The 25,437-nt window shown below is 40.9% G+C and overlaps 1 protein-coding gene across 1 annotated transcript in view; it reads left to right on the forward strand.

The window, feature by feature from the left end:
- LYRM4 (LYR motif containing 4) overlaps positions 1–25,437 on the forward strand; it is a 141,151-nt gene that overhangs the window by 24,352 nt on the left and 91,362 nt on the right. The window contains exon 2 of the mRNA XM_033115753.1: positions 11,524–11,644. Within this exon, the coding sequence (XP_032971644.1) occupies positions 11,524–11,644 (121 nt within the window). The remainder of the gene's footprint in view (positions 1–11,523; positions 11,645–25,437) is intronic.

Below are 25,437 nucleotides of genomic sequence, written 5' to 3' on the forward strand. Positions count from 1 at the left end.
AACTCGAGCCTGCTCATGCTCTCCACTTCTGAGCTGATTGTTTTACGCCCTCTTCGGTAACAGGCAGTCCTCCTCATGTTTGTTTTCCTCATAATTTTGTTTTCTGACATGACTCAGAAGCCATAACATAAAAGAACAAACTCAGTTACCTTATCTGATTCCACTGATTTCTTTTCATTTTTAATTTTTCAACACATTTTTTAAATACCTTGTTTCCTGTATTGTCATTGGGTATTATTTTGCCATTCTAAAATGTTAAATGTTCTTCAATTATTAAACTCTGCTTTTATTTCATTACTAATAAGACTATGTAAGTATGACTTTGTATGTCATCTAAGTATGACTAACTACATCCTCAAGATTTTTAAAAATATTTTCTTATTATGTAGTGAACGTTTTCCTGGGCCCAGTTATTATTTGAGTGTATTTCCACAATGTTCGGTTCTTTTCTCCATACGTTTACTACGTTGTTGTCGATAGTATATGCTGCTGTTGTTCTTGCGTACGTTCCTAGTGACAGCCTAACTGCTCAATTCACTGGGGCCCTTTTCAGCCTTGTGCTCCCTTTCCAGGACAGGTGATATTTTATCCACCTTCTGCTTATAAAGTTTGCCTTCTTGTCTCTTGTCTTTCCTGCCTCTACTCTGACCCCTCTGCCTGCTCTTAAATATTTGTGGTATTTCTCCAGGGCTCGGTCCCAGCCTGGCTTCTCCTTTCATTTTGCCGCTTCCCCACAGCGTGGCCTCCCTCACTCTTCCTTGTCAATGACTTTTAAGTTTATCGCCAGCCTGGACCTTCTCACCTGAGATTCGAAACCATATTTCTGGTCGCCCGCTGGACTTACCTACTTCGTTGCCCTATCGGTAGCATCAAAATAACCTGTTTAAAAATAAACTTTTAGAACCTATTGTTTTTATCTACTAAAAACTTCTTGATCCTTCCTTCCTCTTTCCCATGGCACTGCTTTAGTTTAATTCCCTATCATATATCTCTCCTGGCTATATGTATTTATCAAAGTATATTTCCTTCCCTAATCTCTTCTCCCACAAATTGAACCTTGTCTCTTACTGATTTTTCTTTATTGTGGTATATTACTGATTTCATTATATCCCTAGGAAATTATTAAGAAATAACGATAATTGTAGTAATTTAAAAAGCATAAACTTCAGTAATCAAAAGTAATATTGTTAACATGCTGTTACATTTCCTTGGAGATTTTCTGTACCTATATTTTCCATACTTGAGATTATCCTGAATGTAAAATTATAACATTAGAGGGTGAGGTTTGATCCATACGCAACACCTTTCACTAAAATAAATTTCAGAAATGTCAAAGAGTTAAACATAAAAAGATAAACCATAAACCATAAAAGTTCTCAGTAATACATATGTGAATATTTTTTGTGATCTCACAGTACAGACGTCTTGTATGTATGCTGTGTAACACAGGAACTATAACATAAAAATTGATACACTTGACTACATAAAATCTGAACATTTATACATGACAAAAATACACAGACATCATAAATAAAGCCAAACAACAAACCAGGAAAATATTGCAACTCCTCAAAGAGAGCTAGCTTCTTAGACACCTTTTTACAGACATACATCTTACAAATCAATCCAAAGGACAAATCACTGAATTAAGAAAAGGCAGAGCATACAAACAGAAATACAAGTGGCTTTAAACTTGTGAAAAGGTGGTCAGTAGCATTGATAATAAGAAAAATGTGACTAAAAGTAAAATGAGATGCTGTTTTTCACCTGTTAGATTAGCGACGACCAGAAAGGTAGAAGACACATCGTGTTGGCAGAGGTGTTGGGAAACAGTCCTTACACACTGCTGGTGGGAGCACACACTGGTACCCCTACAAAGAATTTTGTCAGTATTTTATCCAAACTATAAATATACATAGCCTTTGTCCTACCAATTCCATTTCTAAGAATTGATCCCACTGATACACATGCGTGTCCTGCTGTAGTAAACAAGGATATTGATTACAGCACTGTTAGTAATAGCAAGATGGGAAACAGTGTAAATCTTCATTAGTAAAGGACTGACTAAATGCCTTACCATTCATTGGTGCAGTGGAATAATCTCCAACCATTTGTGAGTCCCATTTGTGTCAATATGAAATGATCACTAAGGTATTTTTTAATTGAAAAATGTGCACAGTGTGTTTAGGATGCTACCACTTGTGAAGTAAAAAATACACACCTAGAGGTTTTAATAGGAATCCAATGTCTCTGGGAGGCTACACACGAAGCTGCTAACTGACTGTATCCAGAGAGAAGAGTTAAAGGATAGGAGTGAGGTGTCTGAAGGACAGGAATGCTTTCTCCTCACAGCTCTCTGTAACTTCGGCTTTTGTTCCTGTGACGCTCAGTTGTTTTGAAACATCTATTTTAAAAGCTATATAAAATCATTATTTATGTGGCCACTTCTCCATTGTTGAACATTTAGGTTGTTTTTATTTTTAATGCCTATAAATAATTCCAAAATGACCATCTTTCTGTATATATTTTTGTACAAGTTGAGGTTATTTTTGTAGAATCACAAAAAGTCAACATAAACTTTTTATCCACCAACAGTCAACTTGGTGGATAAAAAGTTATGATCATTATTATCCATTACCCATTATTGTGCTGTTTTCCCAGAAGAAGTTCCGGTTCATACTCCCACCAACATGCCCTTTGCTTTAAAAAAAAAAAAAATCTGCTAATTTGATGGACAGAAAATTGTACCTTGTTTAAAAGTGCATTTCTTTGATCATGACTGAGGCTGACCGCTCATATGTAGATCTGTCCGTCTTTCTAAATTGAGTCGCTCTTTATGCTCGCTTGTGAGTTGTTTCATGCCTCCTGCCCATTTACTGACTGTGGTCTTGCTGTCTTTTCTGCTCAATTTATATATGCTGTTTACATGTTAACAATAACTTTTGCCATGTTTGTTTCTAAGTGGGTTCGGTCTGTAAGGATAGGTAGGAGTTAGCCAGGAAGGAGAAGGAGGCCTAAAGAAGAAAGAACTGAGGGAACTAGGGGTCTTCCCACATGGCTGGCGCGGGTGGTCATGTTGGAACTGGTGCGTGATGGAGTGGGAGTAATAAGCAGGAGGAAACTGGGCTGAGGCACTGGGCCCTATTGTGAAAGCAATGGAAAACCCTGTGGGAGTTCTGAACAGGGAAGGTAGTGTAATAGTTTTTATTTACAGCTGCCCAAAACTGAGAAGCTTTGGTCTCCAAAGTGGCTCTTCTAAGAGTAACTTCACCTCCTCACTACACACCCTTCTCACTGGTCACTGTCCTCCTTTTTAAAACAATTAAACTCAGGTGTTTCACTTACTCCTACTGCTTATGTCAATAGCTCTTTCCCTCATAAAGCTCTCAGCCACTTATCTTTTCTTAAGACATGCTTGGCTCTTGAACTATTTGTAGAAACACTTGAAGCAGTGTTCAGGGATAAGATGATCTTTCTAAGCTTTGTGATGCCAGAGACAATTTTTTTTAATGCCTTTTTAAATGAATAACAACATGGCTTATACCAAGTACTTACCGAAGATTGGATAGAGTTCATCGACCTCTGGACGAGGCACAGCTTGGAGTTGAAAATCACAGACTCTGTCGTCAGCTGGGTTCAGAAGCTAGCTCTGCCACTTACTGGATGTGATCTTGGCTTACATGTTTTAAATATCTCTGGGTCGTAGTTTGTGAGGATTAAATGAGGTTATGTAAATCCAGTACTTAGCACAATACCCTGTGCATGTTACCTGTGCCGTAAATCATACATATTGCTATCCCTCTGACCCTGAAGAAAGCACTACAGATGACTGTGGAAAGCCACCCTTTTCTTTGTGGATTTTGAAAATAGAAATCTGAGGACATAATTACCTATAGTCCATTCAGTGTTATCTACTTAGTTCTTTCTTTATTCTTTCTTAAACTATTTTTTCTCTGGTCTTGGAGTTCAGGGTTTTATAAGTAAATATCTTGGTACTATCCTCCAGTTGTTACATCTCACTGAGTCTTCTCAATTTTTTATAATCACTTCTGAGACATTTTCTTCCATTATAACTTTAATTACCTACTTTGTTCAGTTTGTTCACATTTATTATTCATAGGTTATATCCCTTTGCTTGTTCTGAAGGTTAATTTTTTTAACATATTTTTCATCGACTCATTTAATTTTTCTGTTTTAGATTTGATTTTCTAGTTTGTTCTCTATTCTGGTTTCTATAAAACTGTTAATTTTTACTTCCTTCAGCTATACATAATTATTCTCTGGCATTGCAGTCTTTGTTCTGTGTTTTTCCCTTTTTTTTTCTCTTTTGTTTTTGTTAAGTGGGCAAATGTAATATAACTCCTATACTATTTTTTTTGAATTTTCTTTAAAAGTCAACCTATTAAGGAATAATTTACATACACTAAAATGCATCCATTTTAAGCATACAGTTTAATGCTTTGACACATACATAGGCCTTCTAAAATGCCATCCCAACTCAAGATAAGAACTTTAAACATTACCCATAAAAAGTCTCTTTACCACTTCTGTGTTCACTTTGGATGGCTTCTATTTTCTTTCATGTCTTTATATGTAGATTTCAACCCACCCTCCACCCCACTGCAGCCAATAATAACCTTGTTGATCTCCACTGTATTCCCAGCACCTCTCATAGTGGTTACATAATAGGCATTCAGTACTTATTTCTTCAATGAATTCTCAGGGTAAGTTTTGTAATCTTTACCTTGCAGAGGTTATTTCATTCTTTGTGCTGCAGACCCTTTTCATTCTTTTTTTCTTCCAGTTTCTTATCCTTTGTTGTGTTCTTATTGATTATTGGTATTTTTCTCGACGATGCTTTTTATATTGCCTATGACCTTTTGATAACTTTATTCAGTAAATGTTTTTTGAGCACCATCTTTGACTCAGGCACTTTAGATTCAGTGGTAGACAAGAAAGATAAAAGTTCCTACTATGTGGGTTTTAAATTCTAGCAGGAATTCACAATCATAAGAAGGAAGCTTTCGAATACTGTTCCTCAGTCTATAATTTACCCAGAGTAATTATGACCTTTAAATTGTCCTTGAACTTTCTCTCTAATGGTATAACTATCTATTTTATTATACACCACACATACACACACACCAAGGGTATTGCATGAGAGTTTAGAGCCTGCCCCAAGATTTGGACTGAGGATTAAGGGAAAGGAAGGAATTTGGGACGAATCCTCAAATGTCTGACTTGGACAGTTGGCTGTTTGCAGATGCTCCTACCTAGCAAGGGAATACTGGTCACTAGGGGCGAAGGGAAAGGAGGACAGTGACTTCCGTTTTGAACGTGTTCTGTGGGAGAACCTGTAGTAGGTGTAGTAGGTTGGGTTATATGAATGTGGAACTCAGAAAGGAGGCGTGGGCTAGAGAAAGATTGGGTAGCCAATGGCAATTAGTGCATGATAGTTGAAACCTTGGGCACAGACGGATGCAATTATTGTAGGAGATTTTATTAAAAAGAAAGGAGGTACAATACAGAGCCCTAGAGAATACAACATACAAAAGGCAGCAGAATAAGATTAGCCCACAAAAAAGACTAGGAAAAAATAGCTAGTAGATCTAAAGAACAAGAGGAGAAGCCAACTAGCTGTGGAACTCTCCCTTCAAAGAAACAACTATAGATACTTATTGAGAGTTGAGCTCAAGAAGTGAGCGTGCAGCAGTGTCATGGAGACGTACAACACGATTTCGTTAGGGAGAGTGGCCTCACAGTGTGTAAGGGTGAACAGATGATCTGGGAGCAGCAGCAGGATCCAAGACCACGTTGTCCCTGTCTTCTCAGCCCCGGGGCATGGAGGCATGGCAAAGCTAAGCAGCTTTGTCTTCCTGGCTGTGAAGGGAGCACTGTCTTCAGGGGCGTGGCAAATGGGAGTTAAGGCAAGTGGATGGAGAATATCTCCTTTCAAGCAGTTGAAGGAGCTTGCCCCAAAGAGGCCAATAGAAAAGGCTGAGTGGTATTGTTACGGGGATGCTTGACTTGGAGTTGGGGGAAGGAGGAGAAGGCACAGATGTTTTTCCAGGATGGATAAGCAAAGAAACCAGCATGGGGCCGTGATGAAGGATGACCAATGAAGGGTATTACATCAGCTGGTAGGGCGCTAAAGCCTGTGTGAACCTCCGTGTGCTGCGGAGGCCCTGAGTATTACGGCTTGCGTGTGGCTGTCAGTGGTTCTGGGAGAAAGGGAAGTAAGGCTTCAGGTAATACAGAGCTTTCCTTACCACTTGCTGTATTGCTTTGTGGCTGGGAAATTGGAATGGTGAAAGAATCTCGTAAAGGAGTTTGACCTTGCAATGGTGAAAGGTTTGACCTTTGCAATGGTGACCTTGCAAAGGATAGCCATAAGAATAATCTGTGGACGCTTGGAGGTCTAACTGCAGACCCACGGGCAACAGTTGGGGTGGAGGAGAAAAGGCAAATGGAATGTCCTGCACAGAGCACTGAGGAGCTCTGCAGAGCTCAGAAGGGCAGAGGGTGAGCCGTGGCCGTGAGCAGCACCGCCTCGCTGTGTCTGGACGCCATCTGCCTTCTCAGAGTTGGTAGCTGTTGCTGTCCTGTTGCCTTTATGTGTTCATTTTTCATGCCTATTTCACACAGCACCTGACTCACATTAGGATCATCCTAATGCCAAGGCATTGAGTAGCAGCTGACTGCCATTTTCATTGCAGCATCTGTACATTTTTCTTTGGAATGTTCTAGCTCACTGATAGAGTCAAGAGGTTGATAGTCAGAATGTGTTCAAGGATAAATGGTTTACCTTAGTAGCAGTGAAAAAAATGCAAATGATAAGATTCAGGGCAGGGACAAGATTGAAATAATTGGTGGATTGTCCTCTCCTATAAAATTTGAAAATTCTGCCAGATTTATGACTACCTTCACAAAATTATGATCATTTGAAATAAGAATTCATACAACTGAAAAATCGTCCATGAGTAGTGGTTTTATCGTTCTGACCCAATGTCTGAGTGGGTGGTAGCCCCGTACATAAGTTGTCCGTGACTCTGGGAGCTGGAAGAAGATGCGTGGAGCCAAAGGCAGAGTAGGCATGCTGTATTCACTAGCTTTATGGGCACTGCCAGCCTCGTTTCTGGGCACAGCCAACAGCCAGCCTCGTATAATGGCCGAGCTCTTATACCATGCTAAGACAATAGTGGCTCACAGCCAAAGTGCTTACATAAGCGTATATACAAAAAGCGACATCTTCAGGATGCACAGCACCTGCTCAACATACCATCTCACGTGACCGGCAGGCCACCGAGTCAGTGCTGCCGGTGGGCCGGGGAGGCAGCCTGACTAGTAACTCTGTTTTCCCTACACCCAATGCAATGTCTGTTCCCAAGGCAATGGACAACACCTTGTGTTTTAGATGAGGAAGGGGAGGAGGAAGAGAGGAGGGAACCATTACATTATTCATGTCAACGGTGCCTCCAAAATGTGAACAACTTTGACTGATTTAGACACATGTAATTTGAAGATCTAGAGTTACATTCCTTTAGGTATGGCCTTAGGGAAGTTGGGGAGACACAGCAGAATAATGAGAGCGCTGGACCTTGAGCTCTGCTCTACTGATACAAATTTTTGAGTGTCTTAAGCTTTTTTTTTTTTTTACCCTTCCTGTAGTTTAAATTTGTATTTCTGTTAGGAGTGAAGCTAAACATATTTTCATCTTTCTAATCTTTCTCAACTATTTGCATATTATTGTCTGACAATTTTTAGTTTATATATCCTTTGCTCAATTTTCTCTTGGGTTATTGGTATTTTTCTTAAAATTTCTTGTGGCTCTTTAAATGTTGGGAGAATTATACATTTGTGATATGATTTTCAAAATTTTATATATATTCCCAGTTTATGTGTATATTGGTTGCTTACAATGTAGGTGTGTTGTTTTTTCAATTACAGTTGACATCAATATAATATTAGTTTCAGGTGAATAGCATAGTGGTTGCGCATACTGGGGATGCCACAGAGGTGCCAACAAAATGTATACAAGTGGACACTTTGGTCAGCATTGCTCAAGCAGTAGTTCGCCAGAATCAGAAATGTCTGGACACTGATGGTAACCACTTTGAGCACCTATTGGAATTGCAAAAGTCAAATGGGACTTGTATTCATCTTTTGTTATCAGTATATATTGAGTATTACAATTTTAATAGTTTTTTTTTCCTTTCTTAAAATGTGTATACATTTTTTGGCACTCTGTGTATATAACTTACGAAGTGATCCCCCCAATAAGTCTAGTACCCACCTGGCACCATACATAGTTATTATAATATTATTAATTATATTCTCCATGCTGTACTTGACATCCCCCTGACTATTTTGTAGCTGTCAATTCGTACTTCTCAGTCCCTTCACCTTTTTCGCCCAGACCCCCAACCTCACTCCCATCTGGTTACCATCATTTTATTCTCTTTATCTGTGAGTTTGTTTCTGTTTTGTTTGTTCGTGTATTTCAGTTTTAGACCCACATATAAGTGAGATCATATGGTATTTGTCTTTGACTTATTTCACTTAGCATAATACCATCATGGTTCATCCACATTAATGCAAATGGCAAGATTTCACTCTTTTTATGGCTGAGTAATATTCCATTATGTATATGTACCACATCTTCTTTATCCATTCATCTATACAGGGACACTAAGTTTCCTTCCATATCTTGTAAATAATGCTGCAGTGAGCATAAGTATGAATATGTCTTTTCAAATCAGTGTTTGGGTTTCTTTGGATAAATATCCAGAAGTGGAATTGCTGGGTCCTTTTTTCTAACCTTTGTTTTCAAGTTTATTTTGTCTGCTGTAAGTATTGCTATCCCAGCTTTTTTTTCATTTCCATTTGTATGAAATACCTTTTTCCATCCCTTTGCTTTCAGTCTCTGTGTGTCTTTTGATCTGTGAGTCTCTTGTAGGCAGCATGTGTATGGGTTTTGCTTTCTTATCCATTCAGCCACCCTATGTCTTTTGATTGGAGTGTTTAATCCATTTACATTGAAAGTAACTGCTAATAAATATGTAATTATTGCTACTTTATTATGCATATTTTTTATCCTTTTTCCTTCTTTTTCTTAAAGAAGTCCCTTTAACATTTCTTGTAATACTGGTTTGGTGGTGATGAACTCTGTCTTAAGCTATTTTCTAATTGCTTTAAACTTTGGAAGAACTTTGGTCTTTGTATTTTAAGCCATATCCCTTTTTCCTAGCTATTCTGGGCGAGTGACTAGCTTTTAGAAAAATGAATTTAGTAATGACTACTGTTGCCCATTTTATTTTTCCAAAAAGCCCACATGCAACACCCTGAATAAAAAATTAAAACAATGAATGTTCCCCAAGGTTAACTCCTATTATAAAATCAATTCCACATATTAAACTAAATACCAGATTTAAGTTATTTTGTCCCCTCTCTGCTCCCATCACCACCAAAAATAAACTGTTTTGGAGGAGTGTGAGGATGTGAGGAAGAACAATGATACTGTGTCATATAAATAGCCATTATGCTGTGCAAGAAAGTACACCAGAAATTGCTTTTAGCTTACCTAGCTACTGTTTAAAATCTTGTTAGATTAGCAGCTATATGTGAAGAAAATTTATATTTCATATAGTCTATTAGTAAACCCCCCATATGGCTTTATAATGAATGAGCCTGGTTGTTATAAAGCATCTCGTACAAGGAGTCCACTTCCGGTCATTGTCGCCCAACACTGATACCGAACACCCACAAGCTCCCTCTGCAGATACTCCAGTTGGTTCACGTAGGATTAAGATGAACGTCTCCGCAATGGCTACCATCCTAAAAATTCAAGTTCCTGTCCTGTCTTCCTTTCTCCTTTATGGTTCTTAATGTTACAAGATTTCATTTTACTCTTTCTTTTAAATGCAAAGGGACCTGATATTTGAATTTTTAATTTCAAATTTCTTTTTACTTTAGAAAAGTTTGTCTAAAACAAAATTAATCCTCTTTAAGATTTCCCAGTAAATTGTATCCATCTCCCCACACCCACTCACTCCCCCCCCCAAAGAGATTATATTCCCCTTTTCTCATTGTCTTTGCCTCTATTTCCATTCTTCTCTTTCTAAACATTTCTAATAGTTTCACATGGATTTGTTTGCTGGTGTTTAAAGTTAAGAGCACAGCAATCTGCAATGGTACAAAGGCTAGAGAAAATCGTATTTGATACGAGGTCAGACAATTAAGTTCGCAAACTCATTCTAGGAAATAGTGCTACACACCTCACTGCTGAATATCACTACGGTCACCTTCAAAGTCCTCCCCTTGAGAAGCTATGCAGTGACAAGGACACCTAGTCCACCCTTCAAAGTAATTTTGGAACTCTTTTTCTGGAATGGCCATCAGAGCTGTTGTCATTACCTTTGATGTCCTCAGTGTCAGCAAAAATGTCTCCCTTTCAATATTTCTTTTATCTTCGGATAAGGAAAGAAGTCACTGGGGGCCAGATCAGGTGAGTTCGCGAACTTAATCATCCGACCTCGTATGTCTGATTTGGGGACTATATCAAGTCAAGGACTCTTGGCTCATCTGTTGTGGCTGATTACCCAGACCAGTGTACCCTCCATGCCCAGACTGTGGTGTGACAGTGACGTGAGGAGAGACGAATACTAATTGCATTAAGGAATAGCAAAAAGAAGAGGAACAGTTTTCATTTATTGAGCATTTTTTGTTTGTTTGTTTGTTTGTTTTGCGGCAGGTTCTGTGCCAAATTCCAGGCACATTGTAAAGCTTATCCCTCCCAGCAGCCCTGAGAGGTAGGCGGGATTGTGGCTATTTGACAGACCAGGAAACATGGGTTATATTAGAAAGCTTGCCCAAACTCACACAAACAGTAGGAGCCGGAGCAGGAACTGAAACCCAAGCCTGTCTGATTTGAGAGCCTTGTTCTCGAATTGCTGTCCTGTGCTGCATGTAATTTATGTAGGGTCAGGGGTGTTATGTGTGTCCATGTATTTACTTTAAAGATGGAGAAAAGCATTTTGGTGTGATCACCATTCTGGCCTGGGTTAGGATCCTGACGTGAATCCTCACATATGTTACACAAGATGAAGAAACCACCAAAAGGGGACAGGATTGGAATGCTGACCCGAGTCCGGCGTGGATCAGCGTTGTGGTGCCTGCATACGGGGTGCATCGCTGCACCTCTTAACTCTTGCTCTGTACATGAAAGGTTCAGTTATTCATGTTAATGGAGGGAAGCCAGACGTGAATGACTATAAAGAACCAGTAATGTGAGGAGCATGTCAGTAGTAGTTTGCCATCCATACGTGACTTATTTCAGGGAGGTTTATATCCCTAAACATGTTTGCTTAGTCATCCCAGAATAGTAATGGAGGCGCCAAGATCAAAGTGGATTATTCATAGGAGAATATCAGATAGTTAATTCCCAAGGAAAAGCTTTTAAACTCATTTAAAAGCATAGCTTCAAAGACACTGATACCTTTTCTTTTTTTCCCTGAATTCATTCAGAACTTACGCTATCAGGAGGATAAGAGATGCCTTCAGAGAAAATAAGAATGTACAAGATCCTGTAGAAATTCAGACTCTAGTGAATAAAGCCAAAAGAGACCTGGGAATGATTCGTCGACAGGTAAGTGGTTCAATGATGTACTATTTTTCATTGAAAGCGTAAAATTCTGACACATTCCCCTGGATTGGACATCACTGCATTTGGTTTTTATGATTTATACCACAAGACCATGAAATTCTGTTCCTTTGACTAATGTAGACGTAGAAAGATGACTTATCATTTTATTGAATTCAAGGAGAACATAAAGGAACATATCAGCTTTCCAGGATTTGCAGGGAATGCATCCTTTACAAAGCTGATTTCTCATATTTAACTCAAGGTTGATGCTTTAAGCTTCAAAAATCAATGTTGTCTCTTTGTAAGATATATTACATGACATATTTATACATGAACATATGTTAAAAGAATATAAATAATATCCTACTTTTCCTAGTATTTTAAAATCTTAAGATAAGGTTGCCCCTTTCTTGAAGACATGGTCACTGGTGATGAACCTAATTTTGTTGCTACATGAAAGGTGTATCTGCAGGTGTGAATTGTGTAAACAGCTGCTCTGGGACTTATTCTGTAAAGGACCCTGGATGGTGTGTTTTATTGTCACCTCCTAGAGGTGCCAGGGATCACCTTGATTTGCACTTGCCTTTCTCTTGTGAGGCAGAGCAGAGCATCTGCAGCGGTGTAGGCTCCTGGGTAGTGTGATATGTCCAGCTTTCTGCAAAATTAATTAGAGAGCCAAAGGCTGAAATAGCCTGTTTCAGTTGGTTTTCTCAGTCTCTATCATACTTTTCACTAATTTTCTTTGATTTAGCAACAATCACACCATCAGCTCCATTTCTGCTTCTATTCGTTTTTCTGTCTTACTTGCAGTAAATTTGTCTATAAAGTGTGTAATGGAAGCCCTTTACCACTTTCCTAATTTCTGCTAGTGTTTTGCAGAGGACTTCTTGACATCATCAGGAGATGCCAGCTTGACTGACATTCTATCATATCATATCTGGCATATATTCTTCTTCATGCTTGACTCTAAACAGAATTCAAAAATGAAGCAATATTAAAAACTGTAGTTTTCCTTTTATGTCAAAATTAAGTCTTGTTCTATAGCCTACATAATGAAACAATCCCTTCTAGAATAACACTTCAGATTCTAATAACCCTCTGTGAGTTCTGCAGTTATCTAGCCATAGAATAACTTTGCTGCATTCAGATAAGCCTAGGAAGTAATCTTTAACTAAGGGCATGAAGACGAAATAGAATAGTCAGAAAAAACTGATCTGCACATTTGCATATACTTGGATGGTGCCAGATAAATGAGTTGCCATTTTGAAAACTCTGGAACGATGGCATTTTCCAGGCATCAGTGGGTGAATTTTATGGGATCCTTCAGTACTGGAACTTGGAAAAAGAAGCAGCCTAAGTACTTATTTTACATAAAGTCAAAAAGATTTAATTCTTTGGCACTTTCCCACGTATGAGTTGGCGAGCATCTCCAGAACTGGCTGGTTTTATCTTTTTGTGTAAAGTTGTTCAGAGTCAAAAATGCTTAGGAAAAGAGTACCTGTAAGTCATCTGTTTAACCATTTCTTCTGTTACATAACTGTGCCTTCATTTGAAATGCTAAAACTACCTTCTCAAAGACAAAAAGACGAGACTGGCTGTCATCAGACATCCCCAGTAGAATCTACTGAAGCAGACACAAAACAGTGGCGGGGCCCAGGGGCCCTCCCCAGGACAGCCTGGCCCGTGCGCAGGGCATCCGTATGAACTGGTCGCACAGCAGGTGAGGCCGTCTTCCCTGAAGACCCTGCTCAGAGGCCCTGCCAAATGAAAGCATTCTCATCCATCAGAAAACTGGTTGGCCAACTGGGAAGTTTCTGTTCATTTCCCTTTCACATCACAACTGTTCCTGAATCCAAGTATAACATTCACCAGCTCTGTTTCTGATGAATGCTTCTTACTTCGTCTCACTCTAAATTGCTGTTGACCTTGGCCTCCACATCCTACCTGAAGTAGCATCTGTACTTTCTTCACACTGGCCATTGTACTAGCCTTCCAGCTTGCCTCCCTGATTGCCCCCCAAAGTGGTCTATTCACACACTGCCAGAGTGACCTTTTTTACAAGGAAAATCAGAGCAAGTTGCACCCCTGCTCAAAACCTTTCAGGGCTTCGTAGCACCCTGACGATGAAATCAGAAGTCCTTGTGAAGTCCTCCCTGGCTCTGTCTCCCTCACACTGTGTCATTTATCTTCTTCACGTCCCCAGTATGTCCCCAGCTTGTTCCCATCTCACAGCCTTTGCACCCTCTGCCTGGAATAGGCTCTCCCAGACCTTCCCATAGCTCAGTTCCCATTTCCACTCAGGCTTTCACTCAGCTTCCACCTATCACAGAGGGCTTCCCCTTCCCTCTGTCACTCTGTCCCCTTACCCTGCTTTAGTTTTTGTCACAGCACTCATCAGTACTGAAAATAATGTTGCTTGTGTCCCTGCCTGTTTTCTCCTCTTCTGTGAGGACAGGGATCTCACCTGTGATGGTCCCTGCTGCCTGGTACCCAAGGGCGTGGGCCCTGAGGCCAGCCTGCCTGCGTTCAAATCCTGACTCAGCCTCCTAACTGCAGGACCTGAACCAGACACTTCACCGCTCAGTGCCTAGTAGAAAATGCAGATGAGAACAGGCCCAACTTCACAGGTTATGGTGAGGACCAAATGAGTTAACATAAAACCCCTAGAAGGATGCTGGCACCCAGTAATCACTTGCTATTATTGTTATCCAGAGTATCGAGAACAGCCCCACATAGAGTTGGCTCTTAATAATTATTTGTGGACTAAATGGATATCTGAAGAGTTTGGCCCCTGAGATTATACACCACAGTCAAGGGGTCTGTGCCACTTAAAATCATGGTATCTTGCTGGCTACCCACAACCTCTCTTCAAGCAGAGTGAACCATGAGAGGAAAATGGAAATCTAATGAGGATCTTGAAACTTTACCCTCATGAGCTATAATATCCTTCCTATCAAGTCCCTCCTTCACTTGAGTACTTGGACCCAGAGACCATCACCAGGATGCAGTTGATCTGAGCATCACTTTTCCATAGATGAGGAAGCCACAGGCTCCTCATCTGCAGCTGCCAGACACACACATTCATAAGGCAATACCCAAACTCGGATCCTCCACCTGACTCCCCCCAGCACTGCCCCCTACTTCCCTACTTCCTGGTCAGTCTTTAAAGTGGGTCTTGCTCTCTACAAATAATTCCGTCAGCTGTGATGCTGACGATACAGCTAGAAGCGTGGTACGATTTTGCAGTTCTTAGAGGAGTCTCTGAGCAAAGGTTTTCTTTTCTTTTTGTGGGGTAGAGAAAAAAAGGTGCAAAAAGCTGGATGCCTTATCCACAGCCACATGACCAGATGTGAGCTCAGGGCTTCTAATTCCATAGAGCAAACTCAGAAGCTCGAGGATGTGAGCTACTGAGTCAGTAAAAACTGAAGGATAAAGGTGTTCTTAAGTCATCCCCCCATTTTGTTCCCGAGATGTTGAAGGTCCACATCAGCCTAGCTCAGCCTCTCCTCAGAGGTCATTCTTCCTTTATGTTCTTATTCCCTGTTTGTGGCAACCCTGAGGGATTCTAGATAGTATCAGTGTTTCTTACTAGCCTTTTAGACTGCTCCTAAGGATTACTCTAATTTCAAGAAGTAAAGTGACAGATTGTTTTTCTCCATTATGAGCAAGTCAGACTCCTTTTGTTCATTCTTCATAATTACGGCCCACTGGGTAGAAGCCTGACATACACGTGTTCTGTTTTTGATGTTCTTGTACCAATTCTCTCCCTGAAAATTATAATCCAGTCTGTTAATCTCTTAATCTATTTCCAGTGATGTACATCACCTTGTAGCCTGTAACTAGCAAAGACATTTTTCCACCTTTCTATAAACTTCCATTATTTCCACATAAAGTGGTTCTGTAAAGATGGATTGACCCTGGGAGCTTGTGTGAGTTCTTCTTCTCTCCTGAAAACATTCTGGACTAGCCGCCACTAAACCTGGCTCCCCTACCTGCTTCCCATGGGATCAGAAAAGTTGGCGAGGCCTTTTGTGTATGTGCCTGGTGGTGCCCGAAAGGATACACAGAAGGAAAGGATGCACAGAAGGAAAGGATGCACAGAAGGAAAGGATGCACAGAAGCCAGGCTGCGTGGGGGCTGGGCCGACCGCTCACAGTCTAGGCAGCAGAGAAGTCCCTGTGGACTTTCTACCTCAAACGGCAAACAGGCCCCGTGGGGATTTGTTGTCAGAAAGAGAAGCAAGTCAACCAGACTTTGCTTTTGTCTTTGTTCTTTGTCCCACTTTGCTGTTCTGAAGGTACTTCTTCTGGTTCCTATTTATAAGGCATTACTTAGAATACCTGGCAGTTAATCGCCCCCTTATTATTACAGCTGTGCAGTCTGCCAGGCCTCTTTGAATTGGGAACAGCCATGGAGCCTGAATGTGTAGCAACTTTATGAAACCTGGTGATAATCAATATATCTGTGCAAAGTTCAGGTTTACTTACAGCAGTGGGATGCTGTCGGCGTTCATTAGCGTGCGTCCTCTGAAGGCAGCAACTTCAGTTCTTCTAGATTCTCAGAGAACAGCAAACCTGGGAAACAGAAGTGTGTGTGTGTGTGTGTAAAAGTTATTTTATAGACCATTTTCATAGGTACTTAGCCAGGTAAAAACCATGACCTCGAAGAACAGAACAACTATTCCGTATTGAAAGGTTCCCAACCACTGATTAGGCTGGGGGAGTTAGCCCTGAATTTAGGCCCAAATAATGTTTGGTTACCCTACCAGTGATGGGTTATACAGGTATGGACGTGAGGACTGAATCCAAAAAAACTAGATTCATCTGTAACTTAAGTATTTGGGTGAAGAAATATATTGTTACTGTCATATGTAGTGGTACAGTGAGAAGATAAACTGGATATTTTCTAATACTAAACAATGATAAGGTTTTTGAGTCATACCAGTTTTGCCAGCAGCTTTTCAGTGATGACAGTTTCATAGCATGTCGGCTGTTCTTAAGCTAGTGAGTTTGTTTTTTTTAAGTGAAGCAATTCAAACTGTGGATGTATCAGACCCAGAATTATGAAACTACAGTTGTAAGCGATTAGAGCAGACGGTACAGCCATTACTGGTAGTAGGAAAGGGTTGATATTACAGGCAGCACGTTTGTTTGTTAACCTGAGTGTGTGTATGTGTGAGGTGAAACATTTTCAGTGTTTCTTAGCTTATACTTAATTTCTTTTTTGTAGATCAGTAAAAGCAAAGTAATGTGTCTGATTTATTGGCATTTTGGGTGGTGGCAGATGAGAGGCCCTGAAACTATATTTTACTTGTATTTGCTATTTTATGATTTAGTCTTTAAATGACCATTCAAGAGAAATGTCCACCAATAACTTTTGAATGTGCCTGTTGTGAAATGAGAAGCTGGTGAACAATGAGTGTCTTCACTCATGTCAGTCACTGCAATATGTTCTCCAATGCCCGAAGGACTCGTTAGAACTGAGTTCTCATCTTTTGGAATAGCCTGTAAAAAGGTAGAATTGTCTTAGGTCCTTTTGGGGAAAGTAATCATGTGCTCTGTTCTCTCTCCTCGTTTATACACTTAGCTTAAGTACTGTTTTGATAGTTTGGGGGAATCTCTAAAATTTACTTGGCAGTTTTGAATGGAGTAAAGGAAAGTCAATCATCCTACATTAGGGGCATTTAAAATACATGAGGAGAATTATACACTATTCACGATAGTCAAGCGGTAGAAGCAATCCAGATTTCCACTGATGGATGAATTGCTAAAGAAAATGTGTTGTATACCTACAACGGAATATTATTCAGCCTTAAAAAGGAAGGAAATTGTGACACATGCTACAACATGAATGAACTTTGAAGACATTATGATCAGTGAAATAAGCCAGTCACAAAAGGACAAATCCTGTGTGATTCCACTAACATTAGGTTCCCAGAGGAGACAAATTCATAGAGACAGAAAGTAGTATGGTGGTGGTCGGGCTGGAGGAAGCAGGGGAGAGAGTTGTTGTTTCATGGGGGCAGAGTTTTGGTTTTGCAGGTTGAAAAAGTTCTAGAGATTTGTTTCAAAGCAATGTGAATGTACTTAGTACTAAACCGTACACTTAAAATGGTTTAGATGGTTTCTGTATTTTTTGCACACACACACACACACACACACACACACAATCTCTCCCTCCCCTCCCAAAAAAATTGTATAGCTAGTCATTTTGTTTTCTTTCCTTAATTGGGAAAAATAAAATGAAATGCTTCGGACACTAGTGTTTGAGAGTAGGAGGCTTAAGTCATTTGAGGCTTGAGCAAGTGCATCTGTGAGCCTTCAGTCTCTTACAGGTAACATGAAAGGATTATACTGTGATTTCTAAGGCTACTTCCACTGCTGAATTTCTGGGGTCAGCATTTCCCATACACATCTGTCCCTTGCTTCTTCATTTGCAGAAACTTGCTGATATATTCTAGAGCAATTACTCTATGTTCAGCTTTCTTTGACCATTTTCCACCAAGATCTGAATTCTACAGTTTAGGTTACAGATAAGCAAAGTTTTAAGGCAGCTATGTATTTATACCATCACGAATTCTAAAACCATCTCTTGATTTAACCTTTCTGCCACAAGGAAAGTGGGAAAATTGATTTTACTAAGGTTGCTAGCACCTCTGTGTTCACCTTCTTCCTTCTGGTAGGGAATACCTCACTAGTACTGGCACATTATCTCGAACCAGAACATTTGCTTTCAAAGAAACTGAAATAACAGTTGTGAAGCAGTAACGTCCTAAGTGATGGGCAACAGGAAGATGAAAATGCTGTCCTCAAGCCCCACCTTCATGCTGAAGCTCATTTCTTCAGATTTGACTTCCCCCTGGTCCCGACTGGCTTCTCGGCTGCATTAAGCAATCTGCTGCATAAATCAAGTGCGCTGTATACCTTCCAGTTCTCGTGCACGGTTTGTTTCCCTAAATAGTTACCGAGCACCCACTCTGGTCCATGTAATTATGAATTGGCCCTGTAAGCTTTCTGGAGGCAAAGTTGGAATGGAATTATGAGGTCCATCAGAACCTGGTTTTTTCTCAATTTGACTCTTTGGAGACAAAATCCTCCTCTCCATTCTGGATCCCATCTATTATTCACTCATTTAATAGAACAGAAATATATAGAGTTTAAAAGTGTATCCCAGTAGTACTTTCCTCTATATCTACATAGATCAGCTAAGATTACATCAAAAGATCAATCTACATGTTTAAAAAACAATAAGGCAGTCAGAGGCAAAGGAAATTTAAGTATCTGCCTTAGACTTTAATAAAAATCCTCAAGATATCAACATAAATTTATATATGGTGATCAGATTGCCCCCTAAGTGAACCCTATATCCTTCAATATATGAATTCTTTCAATATAAATGAAAAATTCCTCCAGCTCCTGTCAAAGTTTAAGAAAGCAGGGCAGTGAGAAGGGTTGTTTAGTTTTATAGCTTGGCCTATGTATGACATTCATTTTTTTCAGTCTGTTCAGTTTATAGTTCCTCTGCAGCTATAAAAAGACTTCTTTATATAAGAATTTCCTCGCTCTCTGCTTTTTCTAGAAATCTCAGTAAACCCTCAAAGTTGGGGCAGTGGTATCCCACAGTCAGCATTCCTGTGGAAGAAACACCTCTCAGTTGAAGATTGCCCATTAAATTTGCTTGGTTCCTCCAAGGTTGACATGCACAAAACAAGATTCCGTTTCCTTTCTAGATGAAGCCTTTCTCACCTCTGCATTTTTCAACTCTAATAATAGATCTTTTGCATATTTCCATGTTCAAAAGAGCTCATGAAGAAAGCACTAGTAATGTATTTATAGAAAACTTTTGCGTGAGTTTCATTTGGGAATTTGTATTATTCTTCTCCCATCTAGTCCTCTATAGTTGTTCAGTATTTAATTCCTTGAACTTTTTGTTGCCAAAGCATCTAATGTGGAAGTAGATATCAACAGGAGCAGAAAGGACATTGATCTCCTAGGCAAGAGGCAGAACTTCGAATCTCAGTTCTGATAACAGGGTACTGTATGGTCTTGGGCAGGTTGTTTCTCTGCCTTATTGCCCATGTCTGTAAAGAGATGGTTTTATTGATGAAGGTGGTGCTGGTGGTGGCGGGGGGTCGGGGGGGGTGCTGTAGTCAGCGGGTTCCTTGTGCCTTCTCTGTGTGCTGACACTGTGTACTCAGCACTTTGAATGTGTTCTCTCAGTTTTTCCTAACAGCAGCCTTTTAAGAAAGATGCTATTATCCTTGTGTTAAAGGAGGATATTTAGACTTGGTGTGTTTGAATACTGTTCCCAAAGATGCACAATTAGAAGAATGGTGGGCCCACATCTATTCTTACTTTTTAGCGAGTTCTTAGAAGAGGGATCACACTGTGTGTGGCCTTATCTTGATAGAAGGTAAACAAGACCTCAGAAATGAGAGAAGGCAGAATGTGTATTTTGTTTTCTAGTTGTTCATTTAGAACTCTTTATTAGAAGCAAACAGCTTCCCTTCTAGAGGCTCCTGAATAGTTTATCCCTAGGGGCTGGTCTGCTTTATAATTTCTCACAAAACACTCCCACTCTCTCTGCCTTCAAAAGAAAAAATACAAAACCACCATCTGAAACTGTTAGCGTTCAGCCACCTTATTTGAGAAGTGTTTGCTCAGAATTTCCCTGTGGATCCAAAGGTTGCTGCCCCAGCTGTGCGCTTCCTGACGAGTATCACGCAAGTGCCCTTCAGTGGAAACCTTTTGGTGCCTTACCGCTTGGCTTGTCCTTTCAAGTAATCAGAGTTAATTCCACTCATGCTTATGCAGAGTGTCTTCTCCCAAGATGACAAAGCTGTGTCACATCTCCTAAAGGGGTAATAGAAGGGGCTCACCCTTGTTTATGTTAATTTGTGTTTTCTGCACCGTATCCTGTGAGATGCGGGGAGATACTGGGCCCCCCCTCCCGCCTCCCCCCGTCCAGTGTGTTCATGAGAACACTGCAAGTGGATTTTTTCAAATTTGATGGGTTTCCTCTGTGTATATATATGAAGGCAAGTTTTATTGGTGCAGTTGGAAAGATTTTTCCTCATGCATCTGTCAGTATAAAAAACAGTTGCTTTATTCAGAGACATAATTAGAGTGGTTGGTAAGAGAAGACATTTTGAGCAAGATACACCTAAATTTAAATCCTAACACTTATTCAGTAGTTCTCTATCCTTAATCATGATATTTAATCTCTCTTAAAACATTATTATCATTCAATTTTTCTACTAAAGACAAAGGAATACCGTTCTTAAGTTAATGTTAGTTTTGTACTTGCTATATTTTTGAAATATAAGGGACGAATGGTGTGTCAGAAATTTTATCTCTTCCTCAGTCTGGTAAATAAGGCTGTCATTTTATGGATTGGTCAGTTATAAATAATCAAAACGCTTTAAAAATTCTCTAAGATGTGGCACTATAATAACCTTAGTTTTATTAAACTAGTACACAATTAAATCAGTATTTTAAGTATTTTCTTCTTCTTCAAACATTTCCATTTTGTAGAGCCTAAGAAGTACTTTTCTCCCCATCCATCTCACCTCCTTAATGTAGTGAAAATAGCACTAACTCCAAGGTCATGTGGGTTCCCCTTCAATGTCTGTCACAACTTAGCGGTTGCATCACCTTTAGGCCTCATGTATAGAAAGTAAGAAATTGGCTGTACTGGTTTCGAAGATCTCTAATAGGGCAAGAGTTTCTTTATGAATCTGCTGTATTTAACAAACCTAAATTTAACAGCCTGTTGAGACTGGACTAGGGGTTCCTTTGACAGGTCATTCCTGAATTTCACTAATAAGTGAGTGCATTCCGGAATTGCCTACAGGTCGAGATGTGCCATCGGAGCGCAGCAAATCCTCGGTCCCTGAATGCTGGCTGGCCAAGGAGCTAGTAGAGAGGGCTTCTGCTCCCCTCCGCTAGGTAAGGACAGGGTCCTGCCATGGCTATCTCAGGTCCCTCGTATGCCTGACATTTTTTGATTCTCAGAATAATTGATAACGATTGTTAGGTCCCAGAAACATACCTGTGAATGTTGGATTTTGACCAAGGGTGAGTTATGTCACTGACCTTCACTATTTACTAAATTGAATTTAAAAAGAAAACCTGATTGCCCAGATCTCACAGACAACACATGTTGTTGAGCGTGGGGCAGTAACTGGGTTACATAAGGCTGAGTTATGTGAGCCTGAGCAGGGGAACCAACTCGAGAAAAGCCTCTGCTGATACTTCATAAAAGCTTTTAACACCAGTAATGGCAGGAATGTTTCATGGATCATGGTGACTTAAGGGGCCTGTGACCTGGGAACAGGAGCTGCCCTTTTCATACAGGTGACAGATTGTACATACCTCATCTACTAATGAGCTTTCTTCTCTAGGACTCAACAAACCTGAGAAATGGGGGTGGGAAAAGGGAGACTGTAGAAAGAGAATAAATAAATTATCCTCTTGCTTTGAATGAGGTTCTGTCTTAACAGTGCCAAACTTAGTGTTTTGCTTTTTTCAGTAACTCTCAGCTATTAAAGTTTGTCGCTGTTTGTAGCTGTCCATGTTTTCCATAATATTATATTAAAGTAGTTTCTACTGGAAATATTTATTTAAACTGAGCTCATTTTCTCCTACAAGACGTTGACTGCTCTTTTGTTCTATCCTCAGTGGTTTAGGGAACTGTTAGGAATGCAGCTGGCTCGCGTCTGTTCTGTGCCCTGCCGCGCGGGTCCCACGGGTAGTCATACTGGACATCCTACCTTGGCAGCACTACAGTTGCCTCCTGCCTGCAAGCACTTGAGTCTGCCTGCAGCTGGACTGCAGGATCCGTGAGGCCTGGGCCCTCGTGTCCGTTGGACCGTCCCAGCACAAGGCACCCAGTGAACCCCTTTCCGCGAGCACCAGCTCCCCAGGGAAGGCCTTCAGTGTCCTTCCTCCCCCTTTCCTGCATGCTGAGTCTTGTCCTCTGGGCCACCAAAGCAGTGACGTGGCTGCAGCATTTATGACACGGCTTTGCAGTGGCATGTTACTAAGTCATCTCTGCCCTTAGCCTCTGCCCTTCCAGAGAGACCTGGTTGTTTTCTTGTTCAGCGTGTTATTTCCAGTGCCTCCTAGTTACAGGAAGCACGCTTGATAAAGGCAAGGCACCTAGGTAGGAAGATGCAGAAGGGTTTGAACCGAAACGCAGAAGGACTGGTCCCGGCCCAGGCTCTGCCTCTGACTCGTCACGAGCAGCAAATCTGGCCTCTAACCGGAAGTCTTCTGATGTGTGGCTCCCTACCCCATGTACTTGTTAGTGTCCTTGCACACAGAGCGGGATAACGCGCTAACGCACTCTGAAATCGCAAAGCCGTCACCAGTCAGTAGTCAGCCTACAAACTAAAAACCTGCTTTGGTCAAGGAAGTGGCCATCTCCCTTACCAGAAAGGAAGCCGTGAACTCCTGGAAGTTAGTGTATCCGCTCTGCCAGAATAAGCTGAAAACAAAAGGTGCTCTGATGGAGCTAATTCTGAAAGTATACTGCAAGGCTGTTGAACTCTTCACATTTTCTTGCCCCACTGGGAGGCGTGAAGGGAGTCAGACCAGCATGGTTTCAAAGCCAGTTTTCACTCCCTAGCTTTATGAACTGAAGAAAATGACTTGCTGTGGAATTCATTCTCCTGTTCTGGAAAATAGGCGTAAGTGTTCCCACTCTGTAGGGAGGTGAGAAGACAGAAAGAAATGTGTTTGTAAAGCAGGCAGCACAGTGCCTAGCCTGTTAAATGCTCAAGAAGTCAAAGACAGCTCGCTGCTGCTTCATCCTTTTCCCCATACATCTTTAAAAAACGTATGTGTTCAAGTAATGGAGATGTGTCACCGTTTGCTTGCAGACCTCCAAATGGACAGGAAGGGAATGGCTGCAGGTGCCTTTTTCAGGCAGTTCTGTTCTCCGTTCTCATCCATGCTGGCTTCTTTCTAGAGGTTTTGCTAATCTGTACACTCCTGTCATATGGTACTTGTTGTATTATAGGTCAGACTGTCTCAGGTGCTTTTCAGTGGTTTAGGTGGAACGGTGTAAACTAAATTCCAAATGACAGTTGCTGTGTGAATATTTATCACATGCCGATTAAAGTGTACCCACCAAGTAGACCTAGGAAGGCAAAAGGGAATTTCAGTCCCCATAATCTTACTTCCTTATTTTAACCATTCTCGTCATATTGTAGACTGCTAGACAGTGGAATGAACGAAAGGCTATAGAAAAATAAAAATAGCAGGTAGAACAATGTGGTGTTTGGAAATGAATAGGGGTTCCAGACCCGGTTCCATCACGAGGGGTAGGCAGTCCCCACACCAACAAGCAATTCTCGGATGCCAGCAGGGTATCCAAAGAATTCAACTCAATTCTGACACTGTACCCAGAGATAGAATCAGATTCCGTAGAATAAGGATTCAGTCCTACAACGCTGCCCCCCACACACACACACAGACACACACGACAGAAGCCCCGCTGCAAGCCCAGGTTTCTGAACTGGCTACAAATTGGAGGTCCCAACAACCCCTTCCAACTCAGGATGCCAATCACAAGTCCAGGTTGTTCCCTGTCAGTCAGCTTCTTACTGACTGGCCTTAAATCAGAAGTTCCCACGGTGCCCTTCTTGGATTTGATTAATTTGCTAGAACAGCTCACAGAACTCAGAAACATGTTACATACTAAGTCACTTGTTTAAAAAGGACGTGATTCATAACATGGAAGAGATGCATCAGGTACGGCATGTGGGAAGGGGCTGGAAGCTTCCCTGCCCCGTCCAGGTGCGCCACTCTCCCTGCACCCCACATGTTCACCAACCCCGCAGCTCTGGAATCCGTCCTTTTGGGTTTTTTGGAGGCTTCGTCACGTGGTCATGGTTAATGGAATCATGGTACACTGATGATTGATTCCTCTCCAGCCCCTCCCTTCCCGGAGGTGGGAAGAAAGCAGGGGGACTAAACATTTTCCAACCCTCTAATCACGTGTTTGGCGCCCTTAGCAACCAGTCCCCGGCCTCAGGTGCCTCCAGAAGTCCTCATTAACATAACAAAGGAGACGCCTTTACCACTGCCAACCCTTAGGAAATTCCAAGGGTTTTTCAGAGCTGTGAGTCAGAGATTGTGGATGAAAACAAAATATATGTGAGAAATAGATTTTGGTCATCTGAATGACCAAATACATATTTCTTACAAATCACAATACTGCAGAAGTGAAAACTGCAGAATGCCTAATTTGAATAAGTAAAAGTGCCCTCAGATTCAGGAAGTGGGAAGTTCAGAACCAGGAGTCCCTTAGTAGGCCCAGCAAGCTGAGCAGACTTTACAGGTAGAGAGATCTGGTTCCAGGGTTGTCTTTCATCCACACTCACATCCATAGAGCAGTGCCTGATGAACATGGTGTGACTTAGCAGGGCTCGGATGAGATTCGCCTTAGGTTTCTGTCTTCCCATCTCAGAGAATCTATTCCTGAGCATTATGGAGTGTCCATTGGAATGACATACGCGAGTAGGGGCAGAAAGGGGCTAATAATGGTCTGTAATTGAAGAACATGTTTTCTAATGACAGATAAAGGGCAGGCCTCACATGTATGTGTTCAAACACGTGGCTGCATAGAGGTAGACAAGTAGTAAGATTTCCACACATAGCTTCTTAGTTTATTTGGGTTTTTTATCCTTGCCTCCTTGAGGACGGACTGTGTACCCCAGCCTTCCCACAGTGCCTTACATGTGGGTGATGCTTAGGAAATGTTGCCAAATGACTTACACTTTAATTTTAAAT

This window comes from Rhinolophus ferrumequinum, chromosome 9, assembly GCF_004115265.2.
Source record: "Rhinolophus ferrumequinum isolate MPI-CBG mRhiFer1 chromosome 9, mRhiFer1_v1.p, whole genome shotgun sequence".
In the NCBI taxonomy this organism is placed as follows: Eukaryota; Metazoa; Chordata; class Mammalia; order Chiroptera; family Rhinolophidae; genus Rhinolophus; species Rhinolophus ferrumequinum.